The 24326-nt window shown below is 43.8% G+C and overlaps 1 protein-coding gene across 1 annotated transcript in view; it reads right to left on the bottom strand.

Moving 5' to 3' along the window:
- MCHR2 (melanin concentrating hormone receptor 2) overlaps positions 1–23407 on the bottom strand; it is a 37101-nt gene extending 13694 nt beyond the window's left edge. The window contains exons 1-2 of the mRNA XM_024198433.2: positions 23226–23407; positions 12473–12682 (exon numbers count right to left, since the gene is read on the bottom strand). Coding sequence (XP_024054201.1) covers positions 12473–12682; positions 23226–23407 — 392 coding nt within the window. The remainder of the gene's footprint in view (positions 1–12472; positions 12683–23225) is intronic.
- Between the last annotated feature and the right edge of the window lie 919 nt (positions 23408–24326).

The raw sequence follows: 24326 nt of genomic DNA, 5'->3' as shown, positions 1-24326 counted from the left end.
CCCCCCCGCTCTGGCGGCAGCCCCGGACATTGCGGGGCCCTCTTAGGCGCGGGGCCCCATTCCGAGGAATAGGCCGAATCGGCTTAAAGCCGGCCCTGTACCCAGCTGCAGCAGAGGAGGGCATTAAAAATACTATAGACTGTCTCTTGGAACAAAGGGTGCTCGTGCCTATGCAAAGGATCTGCAATTCACCAGTATGGTCAGTCCTTAAGGCAGACAGTGTCACTTACAGAATGACAATAGACTTCCATACATTAAATGTGGCCACCCCTGCAGCAGCCCATGTAGTAGCTGAATACAATGAAATCATAGCAGCTGGCTCAAAACGGTTCTCTGTGATCGATTTGGCTAATGCTTTCATGGCTATACCCCTCCATCCTTCATGTTGGTATAAGTTTGCTTTTACCTATGGGGGACGACAATATGCCACCAGCCAGACTCCCCAAGGTTTCCATGCTTCCCCTAGTATTTGTCATGCCCATGTCACTAAAATGTGGAACGATTTGCGCCCTGACCACCACTCACACATAATTTCATACGTGGATGACATCCTAATACACCCCCCCCACTTCGGAAATGAACAGGGAAATCACCAGGGCGGTGTTGACTATAGTGCAGGAAACCGGATTTAAGGTAAATAGAGAAAAGGCTCAGTTAATACAGCAACAAGTGAAATATCTGGGGGGGTGTCTTGGGGAGGATGGTCGGACTCCGATCAACAAAGGGTAGAAATGATAGGAAAGCTACCTGCTCCCACTGACATGCACTCCCTATGAGTTCTCTTGGGAACTTTTAATTCCTCCAGAAAGTTCATTGAAATGTTCTCTGACAAAGCCAAGCCTCTGTATCAATTATTTAAAAAAAACAACAACAGAATTTGGAAATGGGGACCAGACCAATAGACTGCCCTGGCCACCTTGAAACAAGGTTTGGCTATTGCTTCTGCCCTGGCTTATCCTGACCTTACCCTGCCCTTTGTGATCCAATTGGCCTCTGCAGAAAAAAGCATTGGAGCTACTCTCAACCAAAGGCAATGTGACAAGCTCAGAGTCATCGCATATACCTCCAGGCTCCTGGATCAAACAGAGCAAGGTTTACCCCCTGTGAAAAGGAGTGTCTTGCGTTGGTCTGGAGCCTCACCCGTTGGGAATTTATTATTAGAGGGTCAAAGGTCAGACGGTGCATTCCCCACTCAAGTACATCATAGCGGGAAAACACAGGACATCCAGGTCTCTAACCCCCTGTGGTGGGGTGGCTGCCCCACCCCCATGAGAGAGAGGGCTAGGGTAGGCCAGAGTGGCTGCGCAGGCCGGCAGCCAATTAGAGAAGGGTCTACTGGAGCCAATCAGGGCCGAGATTAGAGCCAGCCAATCAGGGCTAGGCTAGGCCCTATATAAAGGCTGCCTAGGAGAGGTGTAGGCAGTCTGTCTGAGACCTTCATGGGGGAAGGAGCAGGAGACCAGCACCTTGGACAGAGCAGTGCTGGGGAAGGGCAGAAGGAGCTGGGGAGCTCCAGCCAAGGAAAACCCCATGCTGCGGGCCTTGCTACAAAGGGCTGAGCAGGTGCACAGGACTGAAGGGGAAGCAGCCCAGGGACAAAGTCTGACAAGGGGAGAGAAGGAGGGCAGGGTGGCTGCTGCTAGCGGGTCCCTGGGTCAGGACCCAGAGTAGCGGGTGGGCTTGGGTCCCCCCCATCCCCCTTGTACTACACCTGGCTGAGGAGGAGCGTGGCCTGATACAGGCTGTGGCTGGCCACTGTGACAAAGGGGCTAGACTTTGAGGCTGCAGATAGCCACTAGAACAGGTGCAGATGGAGGACTGCTGATAACACCAGTCCCCTGGAAGGGGGTGAGACCAGAGCAGTGGGCACTGCCAGAGGGCAGTGTCCTGAAGAGGACACCGCCGAGGAAGGAGCAACGTGGGTCTGGACACCAACAGGGGAGCAGAAGACGGACGGGACACCACCGGCAGAGAGCGCCCTGCAGAGGACAGAGCTAATTCCCAGATGTGCCAGCGGGAGGTGCTGCAGTGGTGAGTCCCAACCCTGTGACACCTCTGCATTGCTCAATGGATCCTCACCCTAGTAAACCGAGGAATCAAGTTTAAAAAAGACCAAGCCATTTCACCAGACCTGTATGGGCTAATTATAGAAGGAGAGGAGCATACCTGCCCCCTCCCCCTTGTGATACACTTTGAATGGCCAGTCAAGGCATGAGGCATGAGGCTTGCAGATGCTAAAGAGAAGGGGTTTGCAATTTGGTTTACAGATGACTCAAGTTTCTACCATATGGGTCATCCCCGAACAGGGCATGGAGCCATCCGAATAAATGACAGAGAGATGCTCCAAGGCCTACCTCACCCCCATTCTGCCCAAGCAACCGAGGTGGATGCAGTTAGAGCTGTCATAGCTTCTGAATCCTGGGACACTTCTGTTACTATTTACACTGACTGGACAGCCAGAGCAATCACTGTGTGGCTCCCCCTTTGGTTGAATAGAGAAATGGGCGCTCCATTTCTCATTCAGACAAATGGAGACAGACAGCAAATCTGATCAAGGAAAGAACTGGAGACACTTGGGTGACTCACACAAAGGGACATCAGAAAAATCACTCAGAAGAAGCACACTGGAACAACAGAGCTGATGCCTTATCCAAAGCTGCTGCTACTAGTAACCACACTAAAGACACAGACCAGGTAGAACAAATAGAGGCAGTAACTACCAGGGGAAAAACTTTAGGCAAAGGACTAGATATCTTGGACTTAAGTACCCTTCGAGATGGGGATACAGAAATCAGGTCCTTAGCCAAGACAGGGAAAGATCCCACAGGAAAATATAGGATTGAGCAGGTTGGAGATGTCTCGTGGGCAGTGGATGCAGGTGGTCAAAGGCACTGGATAGTCCCCAGCCAGGTACTGGAGGACCTGATTCAATTTGTGCATCAGCAAGAGCATAGAGGAAAACAGGATACTTTAAATAGGATTAAAGATACAGGGTGGTAGCCAGGCATGAAAGCAGATATAGTTCAGTGGTGTGATAACTGTCTGCAGTGCGCCATGGTTAATGCTGATCACCAGGTTCAAAAAAATGTATTGGGACACCAAATAATAGAGGGTCCGTGGTCCCGGATTCAGATAGACTACACAAGCTGTGTAGTGGGGCAGCTGCCTGACTCTGGCGTGGAAGGGGTTAAAGCAAGCCAGAGAGGCTGTGCAGAGCCCCAGCCAATCCTGGAAGGGCTTATTGGGAGCCAATCAAGTGGAGGCTTGAAAGCAGCCAATCAGGGCCAGGCTGAGCCTTATAAGAAGGCTACAGGGCAGAGAGGAAGGCAGTCTCTCCCTGGAGGGCAAAGAGAGAAGAACCTAAGACAGGGTAGGGTAGGGTAGGGTCTGCAGAGACTGGGAGAGCTCTAGGCTGACAACTGCCAGACTGGGGCCCTGACACATAGGGGTAGAGAAGGTGCTGGCCCAGGGAAGGAGGCATTGGAAGAGAGTTGGAGGAGGGCAGTAAGTGGCTGCTGCTAGAGGGTCCCTGGGTTGGGGCCCAGAGTAGCAGGTGGGCTGCCCCCCCCCACCCCTTTCCCCTCTACTTGCCAGTGATGAGAGTGGCTAAGCCAGACTGCAGTTTGCCCTTGGAGGAAGGGGCTATACTAAGGACTGCAGTGAGCCACTGAGGCGAGTGATAGAACCAGAAGCTGCCGGTCCCCCGGAAGGTGGGGAGAGCCAGCAGAGCGGGCACAGCCAGAGGGCAATGTCCAGAAGTGCATGCCGCGGTCTGGGAGTGACGTGTGTCCAACTGTGAGGATGGTGTAGACTGACAGTAACGGTGGGCGAGACACCACTAGCGATGGCTCACTGCTGAAGGAGTTAATTCCCTAACCAACTAGCAGGAGGCGCTGCTGTGTTGAGTCTGTGCCCTGTTACAGGCCCTTACCCATGAGGAGTAGAGGGAATAAGTACTGCTTGGTAATAGTAGATCCCTTCTCCAAATGGGTGGAAGCCATTCCTACTAAAACCAACACTGCCTCGGTCACAGCTAAGCAACTCTTTAACATAGTTTTCTCAAGAATGAAAATTTAGAGTAATTGATTCATCCCATCAATGGGGGGAATTGTTATCTATCAGCTCTGTGTTCTTGGGGAACCAGGGCACAGCCTGTCTGACTCACTTCCCACCACTTGGGAACCCCGATCGATTCAAGCTTCACGGAGTGGTGAGAACCTAACTCTCTCTCTTGGTATAGCCTTCTGACTCTGATTTGTGTGATCAGTTACAGTTTTCTAAATCTGACTTGTGTGATCAAATTTAAGTTGGATTTAATATAACTGTTTTGTTTGTTTGGCTCCCCTTGTATGGTTATTACCTGGCAATAAAAAACTTTTATGGTTAAGCTGGTTGTTTCTGTGTGTGTCTGTGTCTGCAGCAATGCTCCTTGTACTTAAGCTAAAGATCTCTGCAGCGCTCAAGAATCCTGTGGGGTTTGCTCATCAAGTGGGTTACTACCAGAACAATTGTAACATGGAAGTGGGGATAGGCTGAACCTGGGGCATATGAGGGTGGCAGCTTGGAAGTGCTCTAGACCCAGCCTGCTGAGTTCAGGACATTTAAGGGGTCAGCTTGGGAGTGCTGATTAACCCGGTCCTCTCAGACGCACTCTGTTAATGTGTGTGTATGTGTGTCAGTCTGATTCTGGGGCTGGAAGAACCCAGCCCTGGGGAACCTAGGTCCTGCAGAATAGCTCCATTGGGAGGGAACTTGCTGAAGGGAGAAGTAGAGCTCCATATGAGAATACAAGTCACACAAGTAGTACATTGATAGAATTACAGAACCCGCCCCTCCAAGAAGAGTAACCCTAATAAATGAGCGTATCTCAAAGTAATGGGCAAATCTGGTAACAGTCAAGGAGGGCCTCTTGTTTACACATTTTACCTATTTCACAGTATGATGTACATCTGTAGTGCTAGATAATGACATAATCATAATAAATGAGTTTTGAAAGCAATTCCTGTTTATGAAAATGCATTATTTCTATTCTTTTTATCAGTCATCTATTTTTTTTATAGCACACATGCTCTATTCTAAATTTTTGGAAACATCTGCAGTATATTCTGAGATGGAGACCATCATTGCGCCACAGACTGAATTAATGCAACAGTCTTTGATTTGTAAATGCCTATGAATCTTTTACTTCTAAGGTGGCTTTAAATTAGAGAAGACGATAATGTGCAGGTGCATCTATAGTAAACTTGCAGATCATTACTTTGTAATTTTCTTTAACCAATGCAACTATTGTTTGGAAGAAATGGATTCTTGAGACCGTAGAGAGGAGCAATGCAAGTTTAGCAACCTTTTTAGCTTATCAAAAAGAAGATTGAGAGATGACTTGATTACAGTGTATAAATACTTTCATGGGGATAAAATACTGGGTACTAAAGGACTCTTAAATCTAGTGGAGAAAAGCACAACAAGACCAACAAGGAGTTTGTTTTTGCTGATACAGACTAACATGGCTACCACTCTGAAACCTGTCACCATAACAAGACCAATAGTTGGCAGGTGAAGACAGACAAATTTAAACTGGAAAATGGTAGTGAGGGTGAGTCAGGCTGCAAACAAACTCCCAGGGGACATGGTGGAGTCTCCATCTTTTGTGTTCTTCAGATCAAGACTGGATGCCTTTCTGGAAGATATGCATTAGCCAAACACAAGTTTCCGGGCTCAGTACGAGGCAACTAAGTGAAATTTAATAGCCTGTGATATACAGGAGGTCAGATTAGATGATCTAATGGTCCTTTCTGACTTTGAATTCTAAGAATATACACTGCCCTTTCTCTACTGTGTACTGTATGTTTGAATAGAGAATGGAGTTTCATTTTAAGAGCGAAGGCAAAATAAAAAGTGAAGAAAATATGTATTTGCAAATTTGAGCACTCCCTGATATTGCTTTTAAAAAGCTTATACTATATTTTCTTAATTTTAGCATACAGGTTTTTTCAATCCAAGATGAAGAATTCTGAAGCAGTTCAAAGGTGAATGTCTGCTATCTAAACATTTTAATACAATTTTATTCATGATGGGGAGGGGAAGAGGCTGATTTTCATTTGCACAAAGGGCAGTGTAAAAGGGCTTTAAAGTGGAATAAATTATATTTACATCCACTTTAATGTCTCTTTACCTGACCAGAGAAGCATAAGGCAGCCTTAGGGCAAAATGAGATTTCTGGTTGAGCAATGGACTGGGAGCAAGGAGACCTCGGTCTAATCTCAGTTCTGCTGCTGAGTCTGTATGACCTTGGAGACACAACCTCTCTGTATTTCAAGTGCCCAACTTGTAAAATGGGACTAATATTTATCCACCTTTTGTATAGTGCTTTGAGATCTTTGTATGAAAAGTGCTACATAAGTGCAAAGTATATCAGTATTATTATTCTAGAGCCTTTTTAGAACTGGGGAACCAGTTTGGATGAAGTAAGAACCCCATCCTCTTTATTTTGGGCCCATGAATCTTCGGGACCAAAACTGGAAGTACAGAGTCTTATGGAGAAGCCTGTTCTATGAATCTCATCCCAGTTTTGTGTTTGTGATTTAGAGACGCCACCAAAGTTCTGGGTGCTTATTAGGGCTTGTCTTCACTACCCGTCCAGATCGGCGGGTAGAAATCGATCTCTCGGGGATCGATTTATCGTGTCTCGTCGGGACGTGATAATCGATCCCCGAATCGACGCGCATACTCCACCAGCCCAGGTAGGAGTAAGCGCCGTCGACGGGGGAGCTGCGGCGGTCGATTTGCCGCCGTCCTCACAGCGAGGTAAGTCGGATCAGATACGTCGAATTCAGCTATGCTATTCCCGTAGCTGAATTTGCGTATCTGAAATTGATTTCCCCCCGCCCCCACCCCCCCCGTAGTGTAGACGTAGCCTCAGACTGGAATGCCAATACTAAAGCTTTTGAGATTGGCCCATCTCTTTTTCTATAACTCAGATGGAAAAGTGATGGGCCAAATAAACTATACCATAAGACCCGAAGTTGATTTACTGGACATTTAAACAGGCAAATCAGGTTCACAATTATTTAGATAGCAATACCTTACTCAGACTGAGTAGTACCTTATGCCAACAGTAATCTCATTGATTTCAATATGATTAATCCTGGGGCAATGAACTACTTGATGTGAATAAGGATATCACAATCTGGCCCTTAGATATTTTTATCGCTTTAAATGTTTTATGATTTTATTTCTGGATCATTTAATTACTTGTTTAGTCATTTTTAGTAATTGAAATTTGACTGTAAAGGAACTGCTCCTGCCCTGTATTTCTAAATTCATTAAATTTTCTAGCTCTCATTCCTTGAACTCAGCAATGCAGAACCCAAAGCTGATAAAATGAAATCTAGCATGATAAGGGAAATCACTAAATTGGCTGACATGAGTATATCCTCAGAACAAGGAGTAATGGTCTCAAATTGCAGTGGGGGAGGTTTAGGTTGGATATTAGGAAAAGCTTTTTCACCAGGAGGGTGGTGAAGCACTGGAATGGGTTACCTAGGGAGGTGGTGAAATCTCCTTCCTTAGAGGTTTTTAAGGTCAGGCTTGACAAAGCCCTGGCTGGGATGATTTAGTTGGGGATTGGTCCTGCTTTGAGCAGGGGGTTGGACTAGATGACCTCCTGAGGTCCCTTCCAATCCTGTATTCTATGATTCTATGATGCTCATGTGGCTAGATTTGGGTATGCACCAGCAGTTCCTTTCCTTGGTGTGAATAAAACTTACCCTGAAGGGCATGAGTTCAGGCTGGTGCAGGAAGGTGTAACTTATCCCTTCCTGTAGCAACAAGAATGAATCTGGCCTGAAATATTTATTCATTTCCTTGGCTTTAACATAGTTTTCCTTTCTGTAGTATGTCTGTGCATGCTGCTTTTCTCACTGATTTCAGTTTTGTCTGCCATTCACATTCAGTGTACACTCCTAGAGAAGGAGGCAGACTCCATCTAATCTAATTGTACTGTCAATCGAGCTCCTGGGAAGGATGTGTTAGGATAGGCAAACTGAGTCTCTTCAGAACAGCCCTGATGTCCTATCCTGGGAGAAGAGGAATGCATTGCCCAGTACTAACATCTCTGTCTGAGCTCCACTTCAGGAGGAGCAATGAAGATGGTCATTCTCAAGATTCTTCCTCCCTTTCGCCAAAACTTTTGGAGCAGAGAGCCCTCCTCAACTGTGGAAACCCTTGCCAACCTCAACAAGGTGGCAAACCTCCAGTGCTATGTTACCTTCAGCGTTATGGGGAACCTTCTCAAATGCCTACCGAAGAAAGCACAGCATGTTAGAGCAGCTGCATTCTCCTCCTGCAACTGGCTGCATACCTCTCTCCTCCATTTCCATTGAACATTCACACATGCAGGCCACAGACAGCTCTGAGTGTGTTAAGGTGGGGGAGATATGCCTCATAGCTTACAGCCCCTTTGCCTTTTTTCTCTGTTTACTTCTGTTCTTGTCATTCTGCAGAGGGGAGTATCTGGCCTCCCCTATACTATAACATTTTAAGTCCTAGATGTGTTTAATTTTTAATATGTATTTATTATACAGTAGATAATTTTAAGATGCTGAACTTGCCTTCTCTTAAACTGTGAACTAACCGAGTATAAGGGAGAGTTTCATCAGGAATACTGGCATAGCAACAGGGGATGGAACATTTGATGGTTGCCTGTTCTGCTCATTCCCTTTGAAACACCTGGCACTGGCCACTGTCGGAAGACAGGATAGAATCATAGAATATCAGGGTTGGAAGGGACCTCAGGAGGTCATCTAGTCCAACCCCCCTGCTCAAAGCAGGACCAATCCCCAGACAGATTTTTACCCCAGTTCCCTAAATGGCCCCCTCAAGGATTGAACTCACAACCCTGGGTTTAGCAGGCCAATGCTCAAACCACTGAGCTATCCCTCCCCCCCCCAGGATACTGGGCTAAATAGACCTTTGATCTGACCCAGTATGGCCATTCTTATGTAGAAATTAGAGATCTGCCTGAACTGGAATACTTGACCAATTTTTGTTCCACTGAACTTCAGGTATGTTTGGATATGTATTTACATCGCAAACTCAGCTTCATGGCTCAGGACTATCTCTATAATGGGCCTTAATGGGAACACCAAACTTTAGATTCAGATCTAAATCTAAGCTTCCCTAAAGTGTCTCATCCTGCTGTACCCACTGAAATCAATAGGAGCTTTGCTGCAGACATCTAGATCTGAACTCCATGGCTGAGGTCTATCTCTAACAGTTTTGTAAATGAGGGCCTGATTCCAGTCTCATATAGTCCAGTGCAAATCAGGAATAAGTCTACTGAAGACAGTAGAGTGGAACCAGTGTATGGTGTGTGTCCTTCTTGAGAAGATCAAACACCCAGGAGCAGATCCTCAGGCCTTTCAAATCTGTCTTGTGTGGTCCACTGATATAAAGAAATTCCCCTTGGTTTGGGGGGGTGACTAAAGAAAATGGGGGACCAGAGTTCCCTCCCTCTCCAGCAAACCCCAGCTGCCAGAACAATTTAGAACAGTCTTGAGGCTGTTCTAAACACTCCTCAAGACTGGAATGAGGTCTAATATCCTGAGGAGCAGAGAGCCACAAAGTACCCCCCCCACACTCAATACCTGAAAGGTTCTGGCCCCCTATATACTAGTGTACAGGTAATCTTCCACTAATGTCCTCACCAAGAACATTCCCCAGAAGGACATATTAGTCTTTCTAGATCAGGGGTTGGCAACCTCTGGCACGTGGCTCGCCAGGGTAAGCACCGTGGCGGGCCAGGCCACTTTGTTTACCTGCTGCGTACACAGGTTCAGCCGATCGCGGCTCCCCCTGGCCATGGTTTGCCAGTCCAGGCCAATGGGGGCAGCAGGAAGCCGCAGCCAGTACATCCCTCAGCCCGCGCCGCTTCCTGCAGCCCCCATTGGCCTGGAGCGGTGAACCGCGGCCAGTGGGAGCTGCAATCAGCCGAACCTGTGGACGCGGCAGGTAAACAAACCGGCTCAGCCTGCCAGGGTGCTTACCCTGGCGAGCTGCGTGCCAGAGGTTGCCGACCCCTGTTCTAGATCATGCTGGCAGAGGTTGGGATCGTTTGATGGACTAAATAGTCATAGAAAGGAAGCTACTCAGTTGACTTAATGTTTTTATATGAACCTTTGCTTGCAGATTCATACAGCAGCACTTGTGAAGTAGATAAGCTAACTTGCCCTTTAGATGGAGCTGTAAAAGTGGTGGTCAAAGAAGGAGAGAGGAAGAACTGTATTTGGTACAGTCACAAGCAGTATTAAAACTTCTTTGGGGAAAAAAATCTGCTTCTCTGTAGATCATTCTGGTGTCCCCTAAGCCAGTTTTACACTGATGTAACTCCACTGACTTCAGTGGATTTACTCTTGATTTCAAGGACATCTGAATAAGCTCTGATGTGTGTCTCCTCCTCCACTAGAAGGACAGGAGCTGTGAGTTGTTCCCGAGGATGTGTCCCTTTAGCAACAGACTAAAGTTCTGCTGCCATGACTTCAGCTTTGTTTTATGTACTTAATATTTGCTTGTGACATCAATATTAATCTATATTAAGCAGCACAAATGTCTCAGTGTCACTGTGGGGAAACCTTGTTGTAAATGACAATATGCATTAGCAACCCAAGTAGTTTTTAGAGTTTTGCTTAAATGATTTATTATTAAATATTAAGTCAAGTAAGTGAAAGGCAAACCCTGCTAGGCTGCCCGTACAATTTCCAGCTAACTACGGAGAGGCAGTTGTTTGTCACTTCTTGAAGCACTCATATATAAAGTTGTTTTTCAGGGTGTAAAGGCTATGATATCAATGCCACGACTGGATAGCTTTCTAATGGAGCTCATGAAGGACGACTGCTAGGGGAAGTATTTCTGGGGGAAATAATATTAGCCAGCAAGGTGACAGACACAAATGAGGATCTGGTAGCCAACGTGCTCAACCTATCTTTGTTTAGAAGTGGCCACACAGTCAGGGATGAAAGTAAAATTGAGCTCTTACCGGTATGGGGGCTGGCTCTGCCCCCCCAGGGGTGGGGCCTCGGGCAGAATGGGCAGGGCTGGGGATCAGCGTCCCCCAGCCAGCCCATCTGGGCTGCCTGACCTGCACTGCCCAGGGCTCCAGTGGTGATTTAAAGAGCTCAGGGCACCAGCCGCTGCCGCGGTAGCAGCAGCCGGAGCCCCGGGCCCTTTTAAATCACCAGCCACAGGGCAGCTGCTCCTTTTCCCCCCCCCCCCCCCCCCCCCCCCCCCCCCCCCCGTCGGCAGCCTGGGGGGCGCAAAAGAGGCAATGACATTAAAGCGCTGATGCGGCAGTGCTTTAAGCAGGGCCCTTTGCCGCGGCAGCGCTTTAACTTCGCTGCCTCTTTTGCGCCCCCTGTCAGCGGCCCTGCCAGGTCCCTACCTTAAAAACTGGATTTGAGCCACAATTATAATTTTCTCATTTTTTTTATTAAATTCCTTGTCACTCAATTGCTACGTCTAATGTTAATACACTTATCTATCCCATGAAAAACTGGCTGTAGTTACCTACTTTTAAAGCTGTTTCTAGATTTTATTTTTCTATTTTATTCTCCATTGATATGCCTTCAAATTTCTATCCTTAGTCCTCTCTCTTTATTCTCCTCCGATGATAGAATCCACGCCCATGGTTTTAGTTGGCACCTTTCATAGCAACATCTTACAAATCAATCTTTCTACCCTCACCTCGTATTATCCTAACTCATATCTCTCTTTAACATCTCCTTAATGCTTTCCTTCTGTTCCTCAATCGGTGTTGTTTTTTTTTTGGTCACACTTTCCACTACACTTGTAAAAGCATCCTGGGTTCAATGTATACTTGCCCTTCCTGTCCATGATCACATCTCTCTTTAAGATCCGAACCACACAAAAACTGCTTGTGGAACTTGTTGACATGATTAAAGTTGAGATTCCTATTGTACAGTCAATACTGTCACTGAATTTCAATAAGAAAAATGGTTTTCAGAAATAATGTAAACAGATATATTTGTCACCGTTTTATTACAAAATCAAGGTTTCTGTAGTTCACCATGAAGCCATTTTTATTATTATTACACTATAATCATTAAAATATATATAGTTTCTTTGGGAAATTGACTATTAATATAATCTGCACCCCCAATGCAGCAACCTGCATAAACATGTGCTTAACTTTAACCCCAAGATAGTTCCACTGAAGTCAATGGGATTGCTTCCATGCTTAAAATTAGGCATGTGTTCAAGTACCTTGCTAACCCAGGGCCTAAAATAGCAAGAAAAGGGTATTCATACTGTTTGTAAACTAACACCTGCAGAAAAGATAACATTTCTTATTCTCGAATTAATAAAGATGGATTTGTGAAAAGCTCTTTTTAAACATGAAATTAAAATAGTGTTGCATTTCTTGTACAGAATTAGGATATATTCAGATTAAACCACATACCTGTCCAAACTCATGACTGTCATAATAGCGCTGCATGCAAACTGGTTGCATGTGTCTAAGGATGTAATGATGGTACACAGAGGGCTGCCAAACACCCACTCTCCTCCGCGGGCCCACTGATGAATGAGAAAGGGCATGCCAATGATATGAACCAAATCTGCTACAGCCAGATTGCAGATATAGATATCTGGAATGTTTTTTTTTCTAGACCTGAAATAAATGGGGAAAACAGATTACTTGACACAGTCAACATCAATGTTGCTGAGCTAATGCTGTTTAGTTTTTAATACCCACCTGGGTAACCCAAATTTCTCTTTGAAAAAATTTATAAAAGTTTAAAAAATCTCTGGGCCTGATTCTCCACTCTCAATACTTCCACTGTAGTTGATGGAGCGCCATGAGGTAAAGCTACTGTAAGTGAGAAGCGAGACTCAGGCCCTCTGACCTGGGTACTAGATGATGCAGTGAACCAAGGGCTAGATTTTTAAAGGGGCAATTTTGAAAATCCCATTGGGCACCTCTCTGCAGCTTTCAGCACTTTTACAAATCTGGCCCTAAAACATTAATCGGCCACCTCCGATGGTCTGGGTTCTAGCTGTAGTTTAGGTCACAGGTGAAAATGAGTTTCAGTAGCCCCTCAGCAAAATGTTTTCCATGCAAGCCACCACACTTGAAGCAAGTAGCAGACTTACAAATGCTGAACATATCTCCTCAGATGAACAAAAGTGTATAATTATATATCTGGGAATGAGAGGAATCTCCTTTGCTAACAGGGCTGCAAGGGGATGTGAGACATGGCAAGATTTGTTTGTTTGCTTACCTAAGAGAATGGAAATAATGGGGACGAGAGGAATGAGAGAGGACAGTGAATTTTGGTACTTTGAATTAAAACAGTTTTATTGTTTGTTTTGACCATATGCCCTCATAATGCCTCAACTGGTCAGTTATCATAAATACATCCTTCCATGTCCTATTATATAAGAACATAAGAACGGACATACTGTGTCAGATCACTGGTCCATCCAGCCCAGTATCCTGTCTTCCAACAGTGAGGGTGCCCCAGAGGGAATGAGCAGAACAGGCAACCATCAAGTGATCCATCCCCTGTCACCCATTCCCAGCTTCTAGCAAACACAGGCTAGGGACACTTCAGAGCATGGTTTTGCATCCCTTGCCCATTCTGGCTAATAGCCATTGCTGGACCTAGACCTCATGAACTTATCTAGTTCTTTTTTGAACCCTTGTATAGTCTTGGCCTTCATAACATCCTCTGGCAAAGAGTTCCACAGGTTGACTGTGCATTGTGTGAAGAAATACTTCCTTTAGTTTGTTTTAAACCTGCTGCCTATTAATTTCATTTGGTGATCCCTAGTTCTTGTGTTATGAAAAGGAGTAAATAACACTTCCTTCTTTACTTTCTTCACACCAGTCATGATTTTATAGATCTCCATCATATCTTCCCTTAGTTGCCTCTTTTCCAAGCTGAAAAGTCCCAGTCTCCTTATAAGGAAGCTGTTCCATACCTCTAATCATTTTTGTTGCCCTTTCCTGTACCTTTTCTTCTTCTGGCTCAACTAGCAAAGATGTCCCTGCTCATACCCAGAGGCATTATCATATAATGTATTCATCTTCAATGGTAGCTTCTTTATTCTATGGCTGGTGACGTATATTAGCATTTTAAAAATATATTACACACATGTTAAACTATGTTAAAAGAGCATTATTGAGGTTGCAAAGTCAAGCGCTCAAAAGTTGCAAAATACCAGAATTAAGGTTACCTATATAAACTTAATTTGCTCTCCCTCCCATGCAAATGCATTATGATACAGTCTATAATTACACGATCACATATTATTTTCCCACCGTATTGCTGCTTCGAGGAGTGAGTCAGGGTCATGTACTGAAGGAGGGTGTTGTCTCTAGGACCTCTGCCTTATTTATTGCGGCAGTTGGAAGTTGTGTAGTGAAAGAGGCAGGAAAGGGATTGGAGGAGAGAAAGGATTGTCTCCTGGTTAAGGCAGCTGAATACTGCCCTGGAGAATTGGATTCTATTCCTGTTTCTGCCACAGAGTTCTTGTGTGATGTTGGGCAAGTTACTTAAACCAAACTCTTCATAGGTGGTTACTAGTTGTGCGTTCCTCTTTTCTGGATGCCCAAGTCGATAGCCTGGGGACTGATTTGCAAAAGGGCTAAACACTCTCAGCTGCAAGTGAAATCAATGAGAGCTTTTCTTGAATATATAAAGTGCTAGATAGTGCAGTGAGATGTTGGAAAATCAGGCATCTTAAATTGGGCACCCAATTATCCTTAATCTCTGTGCCTTAGTTCCCTGTCTGTAAAATGGGGATAATACCACCATCTCATCTCACAAGGTTGTTGTGAAAAAATAATAATTAATGTTTGTGAGGCACTCAGATATTATAGTGATGAGTACAGTACCTAACACAATGGAGTCCCAGTTCATGAGTGGGGCTCTACGGCTATGATAATACAAATAATAACTAATAATAAAAGTCCATGAGGAAATTAATAATTCTGTCTTTGGATCAGGGTTTGAATAGTGTGCAGTAAAGAAAGCCTTGGGGCCATGCACTGAACAATCCAGAGAAAACAAAATATTGAAGAGCTGCTCATTCAGGGAGCACTGTCCATCCTATTCATGGAAGGAGGCAGGGGTTGTGTGGAAAAAATTGTGTGTGATCATGTAATTAAAGACTGTATCATAATTCATATGCATAAAGGGGCTGAATTAAGGTTGCACAGGCAGCCTTAATTCTGGCATTTTCTAACTTGTGAGTGCTTGACTTTGCAAATGTAATTAGGTTCCTATAGCACAGCTTTTGTGTGTTCAATGATATCTGCAGACAGTGGGTTAGAGCCTCAGGTGGTGTAAATTAGTGAACTCCTCCATGGAGGATGAGGATCCGGTCCTTTACAAAAATTAAGTTCCTAGCTCAACACAGCCCTCAGTTGTGGGTTGGGGGGAGAGTGTATGTGTGAGAGAGGGGTGTGCGGGCGTGGTGCATGTAAATAATAGACCCACTGACCACAGCTGGCGAGAACAGTCCCACTGGGTTTCTTGCATGCTTAAAGTTAAGCATGTGTTAAAGTGCTTTGTAGCATCAGGGTCATATTCTGAGTATTTATCTTCTCCCCAACAAAGAGCAGGCAACCCAATACAGTCTCAAAAGGTTTTCTGAAAGCAGTGGGTGCCTATAGTATTCTTTTTCAGTCTACTTTCCAGAAGAGGGTAGAGGCTTATTTGTCAATCTCACTGAAAGACACAAAAGGTAAGAAGGCAGATCTGCAGGCAAGAAAATTCCATTCCCACCTGTGCATACCACATTCAGCACACTGACCACACTATTGGCACTTCACAAATAATATTAATAACAACCACACAAACAGTGTCCCAAGTTTCTTATTATTTGTACTGCAGCCACCACGTCCTAGAATGTATGAAATAAGAGTATTTCTAAAGACACAAATTAGCTCAATGGAGCCAGCTAGATATAAATGGTTGTTTCACACAACTCTAATAAGTAATGAAGTATGCTTCTACCTCATCTGGCTGTGATGTGGAAAAAACAGAGGTACAAAGCTATAATGTTTGTTTGCTGGCACTGATTGGAGCATGTGGAGATGCTTGTTTGTGTTTGTTTGTTCTTTCCTCCAATGTTTATAGACAAACAGCCTATAACCTTGTCTATGCTGAAAGAGCCTAGAAGATCTCCAGAAAACCCCCTGTTGCTCTTCAGGCATCCAGTGGTGCTATTAGGTTTAAAAACTCAGACTTTCCAGATAAAATAAAGCTTTTGTATGTTGCATGTAAACATGTTTACCAGAACGGTGAAATTCACTTTTTCCTTGTTGTAGGGCTTTTGTGCACTGCTTCATGCATAATAGCAGGAGATATCCTGCCAGGCATTTCTGAACTTACATTTGGAAGCTCAAATTCTCTACTCTGTCAAATTTTATGTTACGATAATCAGCAAAGAATGTATAGCAAGCATCCCAAGGCAACTGAAGTACTCTTAAAGGCAGTGTAACTGAAGAGCAAGAGACAAGTTCTTGAATACATGACAATAAAAGATGTGAACCTTTCAAGTGCAAATATTTTCTCTGGATGTTTTGAAAACATGTCTCTGTTTCTGTTTGGCTCCCCCCGCTGTTAGCGCCAACATGGAATTGTCAGAGAGGGTTGAAGCCTGGGACTGAGTGTAAGACAAAGAACACCCCCCATACTGAGACCACAGTAATTGTTGTGGGAGAGATGACATGCTTTCTTCCATGCTGTATGTGCAAGGTACAAGGATCTATGCATATTTAATTAGAGACGGGATGGGAGGGTACAAAGGATGGGGGAGCGAGCTTATTTGCATGCTGAATTTTGCACAGCTCTCTCTAGATACTGAAAATTCCTGTAGTTTGTCAGAGCTACCACAATATTGAAGTGGAGACCCATTTGATACACGTTATTGCCTAAATCATTTTAATACCAATGTATTGGTTACAGTTTACCTATATTTTATTTAAGAAATTTTGTTTATAATCCGTCAACACCACCATTTCTATCCCTATCATAAGAACATAAGAACAGCCATACTGGGTCAGACCAGTGGTCCATATAGCCCAGGATCCTGTCTTCTGATAGTTCCCAATGCCAGATACTTCAAAGGGAATGAACAGAATAAGGCAATCGAGTGATCCATCCCCTGTCATCCAGTCCCAGCTTCTGGTGGTTGGAGGTTTAGGGACACCTGCAGCATTGGACTGTGTCCCTGATCATCTTAGTTAATAGCCATTGATGGACCTATCCTCTAGGAACAAATCCTGCATTTTGGTAGGTGGTTAGATTAGATGACTCTTGCAGTCCATTCTAACCCTATGGGTTCTATGATTCTATCTAATTCTTTTTTGAACCCAGTTATACGTTTGGCCTTCACAACATCCCATGGCAAAGAGTTCCACAGGTTGACTGGGTGTTGTATGAAGAAGTATTTCCTTTTGTTTGTTTAAAACCTACTGCCTATTAATTTCATTGGTTGATCCCTAATTCTTGTGTTATGTGAAGGGCTAAATAACACTTCCCTATTCATTTTCTCCATATTATTCATGATTATATCAGCCTCTATTATGTCCTTCTTTAGTCATCTCTTCTCTAAGCTGTACAGTTCCAATCTTTTTAATCTCTCCTCATACAGAAGTTGTTCCATACCCCTAATAATTTTTGTTGCCTTTGTCTGCACCTTTTCCAATTCTAATATATCATTTTTGACATGGGGTGACCAGAACTGAATGTAGTATTCAAGATGTGTGGGTACTATGGATTTATATAGTGGCATTATGATATCAGTGAAACACCATCAAAAATGCAGCCTATAGACTTGATTGCAAACCCTCTTTCTCTCTTTTCAGTTATGTTTCCTTTTCCTCTATTGAGTTTAAAACTCTTTCAGCAATTGCTAAGGCCACAGAAATTACATTGGCAATCAGAGCTTTCTCCCCAAGCCATGATAAGCCATATGGGCAATTTGCTGTTCAATAATTGACACATCCATATAGATGAGAGATAACTTAAATAATCAAGATTTCAGTTCTACAGATTCTGTAAATGTGTCATTTCTCTAGCTAGTTCAGTCTTCTAGCTAACACTCTTCCTCCCAGTCATACTAATCAGGAAAGGATTTGAAAGACTGATCCCAATTCTCTTACAAAAAGGAGTGTTAAATAGTACTTTGAACTGATGTTGCAATAATTCATACACTAATCGTCATTTCAATAACAACTTTGGGGGACCTGGGAAGTGCACTGTGTGCTGTCACAAATCATAATTCATCCTATTCCAGTCCAAGCGCCTGCACTAACTAGCACCTTGAGATCTCAGCAGATGTTCTGAATCTCAAAAGGATTTGCTCCCAATCAGTGGCTCCTCTCAGCTTAAAGACCAGACAGATGATCTACATCATTGCATACAAAAACACACAAGGAAATTTCTCCAGGGATTGGTTACAGACCAAAATTAACTGAATCTCAGTCAAACCAGAAAACATCATTTATAGATACCTAATGGTTCCAATATTCATAGATTCATAGATTCATAGATTCTAGGACTGGAAGGGACCTCGAGAGGTCATCGAGTCCAGTCCCCTGCCCGCATGGCAGGACCAAATACTGTCTAGACCATCCCTGATAGACATTTATCTAACCTACTCTTAAATATCTCCAGAGATGGAGATTCCACAACCTCCCTAGGCAATTTATTCCAGTGTTTAACCACCCTGACAGTTAGGAACTTTTTCCTAATGTCCAACCTAGACCTCCCTTGCTGCAGTCTAAGCCCATTGCTTCTTGTATTGATGCAATGTATGAGGAATTCTAAGCCTCCAACATTATTATTGCTTCTGTTTCTGAAATCAATCTAAAGGAGAAACAGGAAAAACCAACTATACTTTCCAGTTCTTTTTTGGTGCAGAGGAATTGTGCACATTTCTCTTCCATCTGAGCAGAGAACATACAGCAAAACAGTCCAGGATCACACTTCGCACACCCGAAGTGCCATTTGCATAATTTTGCCCTTCCTCCCTTCTCAACCTTTCTTAGCATGTTCTGTATTGCTTCTTTGGACTTGGGTATAGAGAAGCTCTACTCTCCCTTCCCTGTGGGTGAAATCCACTCATGTTTAGAAGGCCAGGACAAGGTCAATGAGCCATTTAGTAGGGCTCAAATGGGACTTTAGTGCTGACCTTCTGCATATGGATGAATTTTGCCCAAAGTGCATTTTTGGGGAGCTTTTAAAAATCGCATCATAGGGTCCCATCATAGGGTCCAGATCAAATCAGCTTTATTTGCATGTAAAAATAAATATTTTCTAACTGCCAATCCTGCAAGCTCAAACTGCAATCTGAAAGTACAGGATTCTTTCTGGATCTTGTATCACTATTAATAAAAATTCTGCAACTGGAACTTGGTTAATAATCCTGTTGATGACATAATAGCAGGGACAGAATCCAGCTTCTATTTCAGCAGTTGACTCTTTGATGCTAACTGAAGAAACAATAGTAAAAAAATGTATTCAGTAAAGAAAGAAGATATGACCTGACACATATTGGAAGCAGATCTTTTCAGCAAAAGGTGAACATTTTATATAGTCCTAAAAAAATAAAGAATATATGGAGATATACCTATCTCATAGAACTGGAAGGTCATGGAGTCCAGCCCCCTGCCTTCACTAGCAGGACTAAGTACTGATTTTGCCCTAGATGGCCCCCTCAAGGATTAAACTCATAACTCTGGGCTTAGCAGGCCAATGCTCAAATCACTGAGCTATCCCTCCTCTCACATGCTGCAAGGGAGAGCCAAACTTTAAATATAAATTTGCTACAATCTCTTCTGTTTGCGTATCTAGCGTATTAAATGTCAATAATTACCACATTGAGTTTTTAACGTCACTGTCTGTCTCTATTCTCTTCTGCCTCATCTTGTTATTCATGCCAGACAAAGGCCTTTCAAGAGGGAAAAAACCCCTTTGTTCCTTTTTAGTTTTCCTTTATTATAACATTTCAGAGACTATATTATGAATTTTAAAAGCTCAATGAATATTCTCTTCCTTTATATCCATTCATTCATTTTCACAGACATATTCCCCTTACTCCAGCCCATACAAACTCCTGTGGTCTTCTCCACAAAGATCGGGAGCTGTTTTTGGTGCCAACTTCTACAGTACATTAGACATTTGGGGCTAGATTCACAAAAGGACTTAGGCACTTAACTGCCATTTTAGGTGCCTAAGTCCCAGAATCAGGACACACTGGGCTTCACAGAACCTCTGCTCAGCTGCTGCTGAACTCTGTAGGCATCTAATCTCACTTGGCATCTAAATTTTTGCAGTCAAAGTTCCCTAGAGACCTTTGTTTCTGCTTCTGTGCATGCGCAATGCAGCCCCTGACCAGGCTTTTCTCCACCTACCTTGCTTGGGGGCTCAATCTGGTAAGCATGCTCAGAGCTTGCTTATTGGATCAGGTCCTGTGATGGGGCATCCACCTCACACTGGCCGGTAAAGGATTAATGGAGCCCTGGGGAGGCTGCACAGAAAGCAGCCAATAGGAGAGGGGTTGTGAGGAGCAGCTAATCAGGTTGAGTAGGCCCATATAAGAAGAGCTGCAGGGCAGAGCAGAGGCAGTAGTTTCCTAGAGCTGGAGGAGGGAGGATGGGCTGCCTTACAGAAGGAAGAAAGCTAGCACCCTGGACATAGCAATGCTGGGCAGGATCAGGGGAGTGAGAGCCAGCTCCTGGATGACTGCTAAGACTGGCATGTTTAGGCCCTGAGATAAGATGGAGAAGATGCCGGGGCTGTGGGGAAGCTACAGGGGAAGTAGACTGAGAGGTTAGAGGGGACGCAGTGCATGGCTGCCATCTACAAGGTCCCTGGGCCAGGACCTGGAGTAGTGGGTGGGCTTGGGTCCCCCTCTCACCACCACTCACCACTGAGGAAGTGGCTGGACCATCAGACTGCAGGACATTCCCGAGCACAGAGTGCGGCACATCTGCAATGCTGTGTCCTGAAGAAGACATCATGGTCCTGGGAGTGATGTGGGTCCTGGAGCAGAAGTGACGGCAGCAAGACATCAGCAGATGAGGGTGCACTGGTGGGTAGAGCTAGTCTCCAGAACAACCAGCAGGAGGCGCTGCAGTGGTGAGTGCACCTTGTCACAGGCCACTATAGGTGAACTTACACAAAACAGTGGTGGGAGGAGGGCCTCCCTCATAACTTTTAGCCCAATGATAAGGTACTCACCTGGGCCATGGGAGACCCCTGGTTCAAATCCTCCCTCTGCCTGAGGGGGGAGGAGGAATTTGAACTAGGCACTGCTATTTCTCAGAAGAGTGCTCCAACCCCTGAGCTATGGGACATTCTGTTGTGGGCATCCCTCAATCTCTCCTGCTGAAGTTCTTCCACTGTAACTACATAATTTAAAGTCATTGGAGCAAGGGGACTGGCTCTCCCATATCCTGTATGTGTGTGTTAATCACCAGGCTACAGAGTCACCTCTCTCTTTGGCCTAATGAGCCTTTCATTAGTTATTCATAGTAGAACAGCTTTGACAGGAGAGACTGAGCAAGTCCCACATCAGAATATCCCATCACCCAGTGACTAGGATACTCCCCTGAGGGGTGGTAGAGAGGACTTAGGACACACCCTTCACATTGGCATCTCCCATTGGCTAGTTTAGGTGTCTCCCTACCTAGTGTGTTGGCTTTTGTGAATCTCATTCTGACGTACCTATCTCTCCCCATTCATTGTATAGGGAGTCCAGGTGCCAAACTCAGGGTTTGTAAATCCCAGTGATTTTCTAGGTGCCTAAAATGCAGTCACCACACCTAAGCTCCTTTGTGAATATAGACTTGTAGTCTTAGTGCATTAGAGGGAGATTTTCAAAGGCAGAACAGGCTATTAGGTGCCTAATTCCTTTTTGTGTCATTGGAAATGAATCATAGAATATCAGGGTTGGAAGGGACCTCAGGAGGTCATCTAGTCAACCCCCTGCTCAGAGCAGGACCAATCCCCAGACAGATTTTTGCCCCAGATCCCTAAATGGCCCTCTCTCCCCCCTTAAAGTTCACTCTGTATGGACAGAGTTCATTTATTAAATCTTGCTGATGCTGACATGTATTAGCCTTAGTCTATCACGTTTATGATAATTTGCATTACGGGTGCTTAGATCAAATCAGCTTCTGATGAAACCTCTTTCAATTCTGTGGTGAAATCATGCAGTTGAGAGTCTCACTATAAAACAATTGATAGAATCAGGAGATTAAAGATATTGTTGCACAAAACTATAATTGATAATTGGGCCAGATCCTGAGGTCCAAGAAGTCTGCTTGACATTGCTAGATCATAACAAAGCAAACTTAAAAATGCAGGGGAATCCTCAACTAGCACAAAAGTTCTTGTTACTGGGAGCCAACATCCCAGGAAAGTGATGAACTCCTGGGAGGCCATTACTAACCAGGAGAGTGTAGATAGCAGTCTGATCTAAAAAATACACTGTTTTCAAGACAGAAAATGGAGAATGTTTCATTTGTTTTTGTTTTTATAGAATTACTTTTAAAATATTACTTAAAGTCTCAAAATAGGTCACTTGGCTTCCAATACCGATGTCTGAGCAAGAAAACATAATAGGTATGCAAGGGTCAGATGTTTGCATTTATATTTTTTTGTCTGAATGTCACAGAGTAGCAAATCTCTTGCACAGATTATCCCTCTTAATCATTCTGAGTCAGGAGAGAAAATGCTAACTGGATCAAACTGCATCGTTAGCAGAGAGGGAAGGTGATGAAATTTTTTTGATAAAGCTTAAGGCTCTACGCTATCCAAGTCAATGGGAATTTTGCCACTGAATTCAGTGGGAGCTTAATCAGTTTCTAAACTCTCAATTCAAAAAAGCATCCCTATTGAGGAAGGAAGCTTACATGTGTGCTTTTAAGTCCCACTGAACTCAGTAAACGTGTTTGAAGCGAAGCATGTGTTTAAATGCTTCCCTGTGAAGGGAGGGACCTAATTGTATGTTTAAGTGCTTTCTTAAATCATGGTCCAAATTTGGTTAGACAGAACTGTGTATCAAAATGGCTACATAGAGCATGAATTATTGATTGTACTAGTCTTTGCTGGACAATTCCATTCCTCAATGTATTCAAATGATTTGTTTACAGCAGTAAATCTCTGTTGCAGCACATGTGCTAAACTCCATACCTTACTATGGTGAACACAATGACGATATTGCCAACTAATCCCATTGAGCAGATAATCCCAATTAGAGAGGGAAGGATGATTGTTTCTGCTGCACTGATCACTTGGTAGTAATGCCCTCCACTCCAAGATTTGTTGAACAAGACAGGTGTGCTATTCCAACAGGAAGGCTGGATTTCATTCATTCTTCAGAGATGATAGATCCTTAAATCTGTAACAGTAACAGAAAATAAATTATTCATAGACTTACAATTTGAATGTTTCATTAGTCAAGCACAGTAGCTTGGGATACATGATTTTTAATTACAGTTTGAATTTCATGAATAAAATCTTCCAAGTGGTTGTTTAAGTTCATGAATGAACTCAACAGACTTAGATAGTATTGCTTAAAAAAAATCTGGGACATGTTTTGTACCTATATTAAAATATACAGAACTTTTTAAATGGGTCATTTTAGGTCACAGCATTCATTCCGACCATGGAAATCCCATGGGCATCTATTTCTTGATCTTCCACAGATTTATGAAATGTTGAATAAGTCACTTAGGCCCAAATTTTCAAAAGGGAGCTCTAATTTTGAGTGTCCCAATTGAGTTAATCAGGGCCTGATTTTCAGAGGTCTCAGCCTCTCAGTTGGAGTTCATTTGGTGTTGAGGGTGATTAGTGCTTCCAAGAATCAATCCCCAGATATTATCTCACCTTGTGTACCCAAAAATTGAGACTCCCAAAATTAGAAGACATATGGTAAGTTGGTCCAATGGTTAATTGCTTTCACTGTTAAAAGTGTATACTTTATTTCCAGTGAGAATTTGTCTAGCCAGATTCTCCATAGATTGTGATTTCTTTTTTTTTTCCTGGTGCTTGGAATGTAAATTCTGGGATATTTTCCATTTCACTGAGACAAGGAAAGTGATTTCAGAAGTGAAGTGGATTGCTGCCTGTGGCCTGGGCTAAGAGACGATGCAATTTGGCTGTTTTTGCTGCTGAAAAGGGACATTTAATTTGTAAGGATGCCTTCTAGCTTAAGGGAGCAGGTTGTCAAAATGATATGAAAACAATGCAAAGAGGGTTATAAAGAAAATGTATGTGTTCTGTCTGATGTGG

The sequence above is a fragment of the Terrapene carolina genome, unplaced genomic scaffold (genome assembly GCF_002925995.2).
Source record: "Terrapene carolina triunguis isolate 2854851 unplaced genomic scaffold, T_m_triunguis-2.0 Scaffold42, whole genome shotgun sequence".
Lineage (NCBI taxonomy): Eukaryota > Metazoa > Chordata > Testudines > Emydidae > Terrapene > Terrapene triunguis.
The sequence above is the reverse complement of the archived record's forward strand: the minus strand, read 5'-3'. Positions and strand labels throughout refer to the sequence as shown.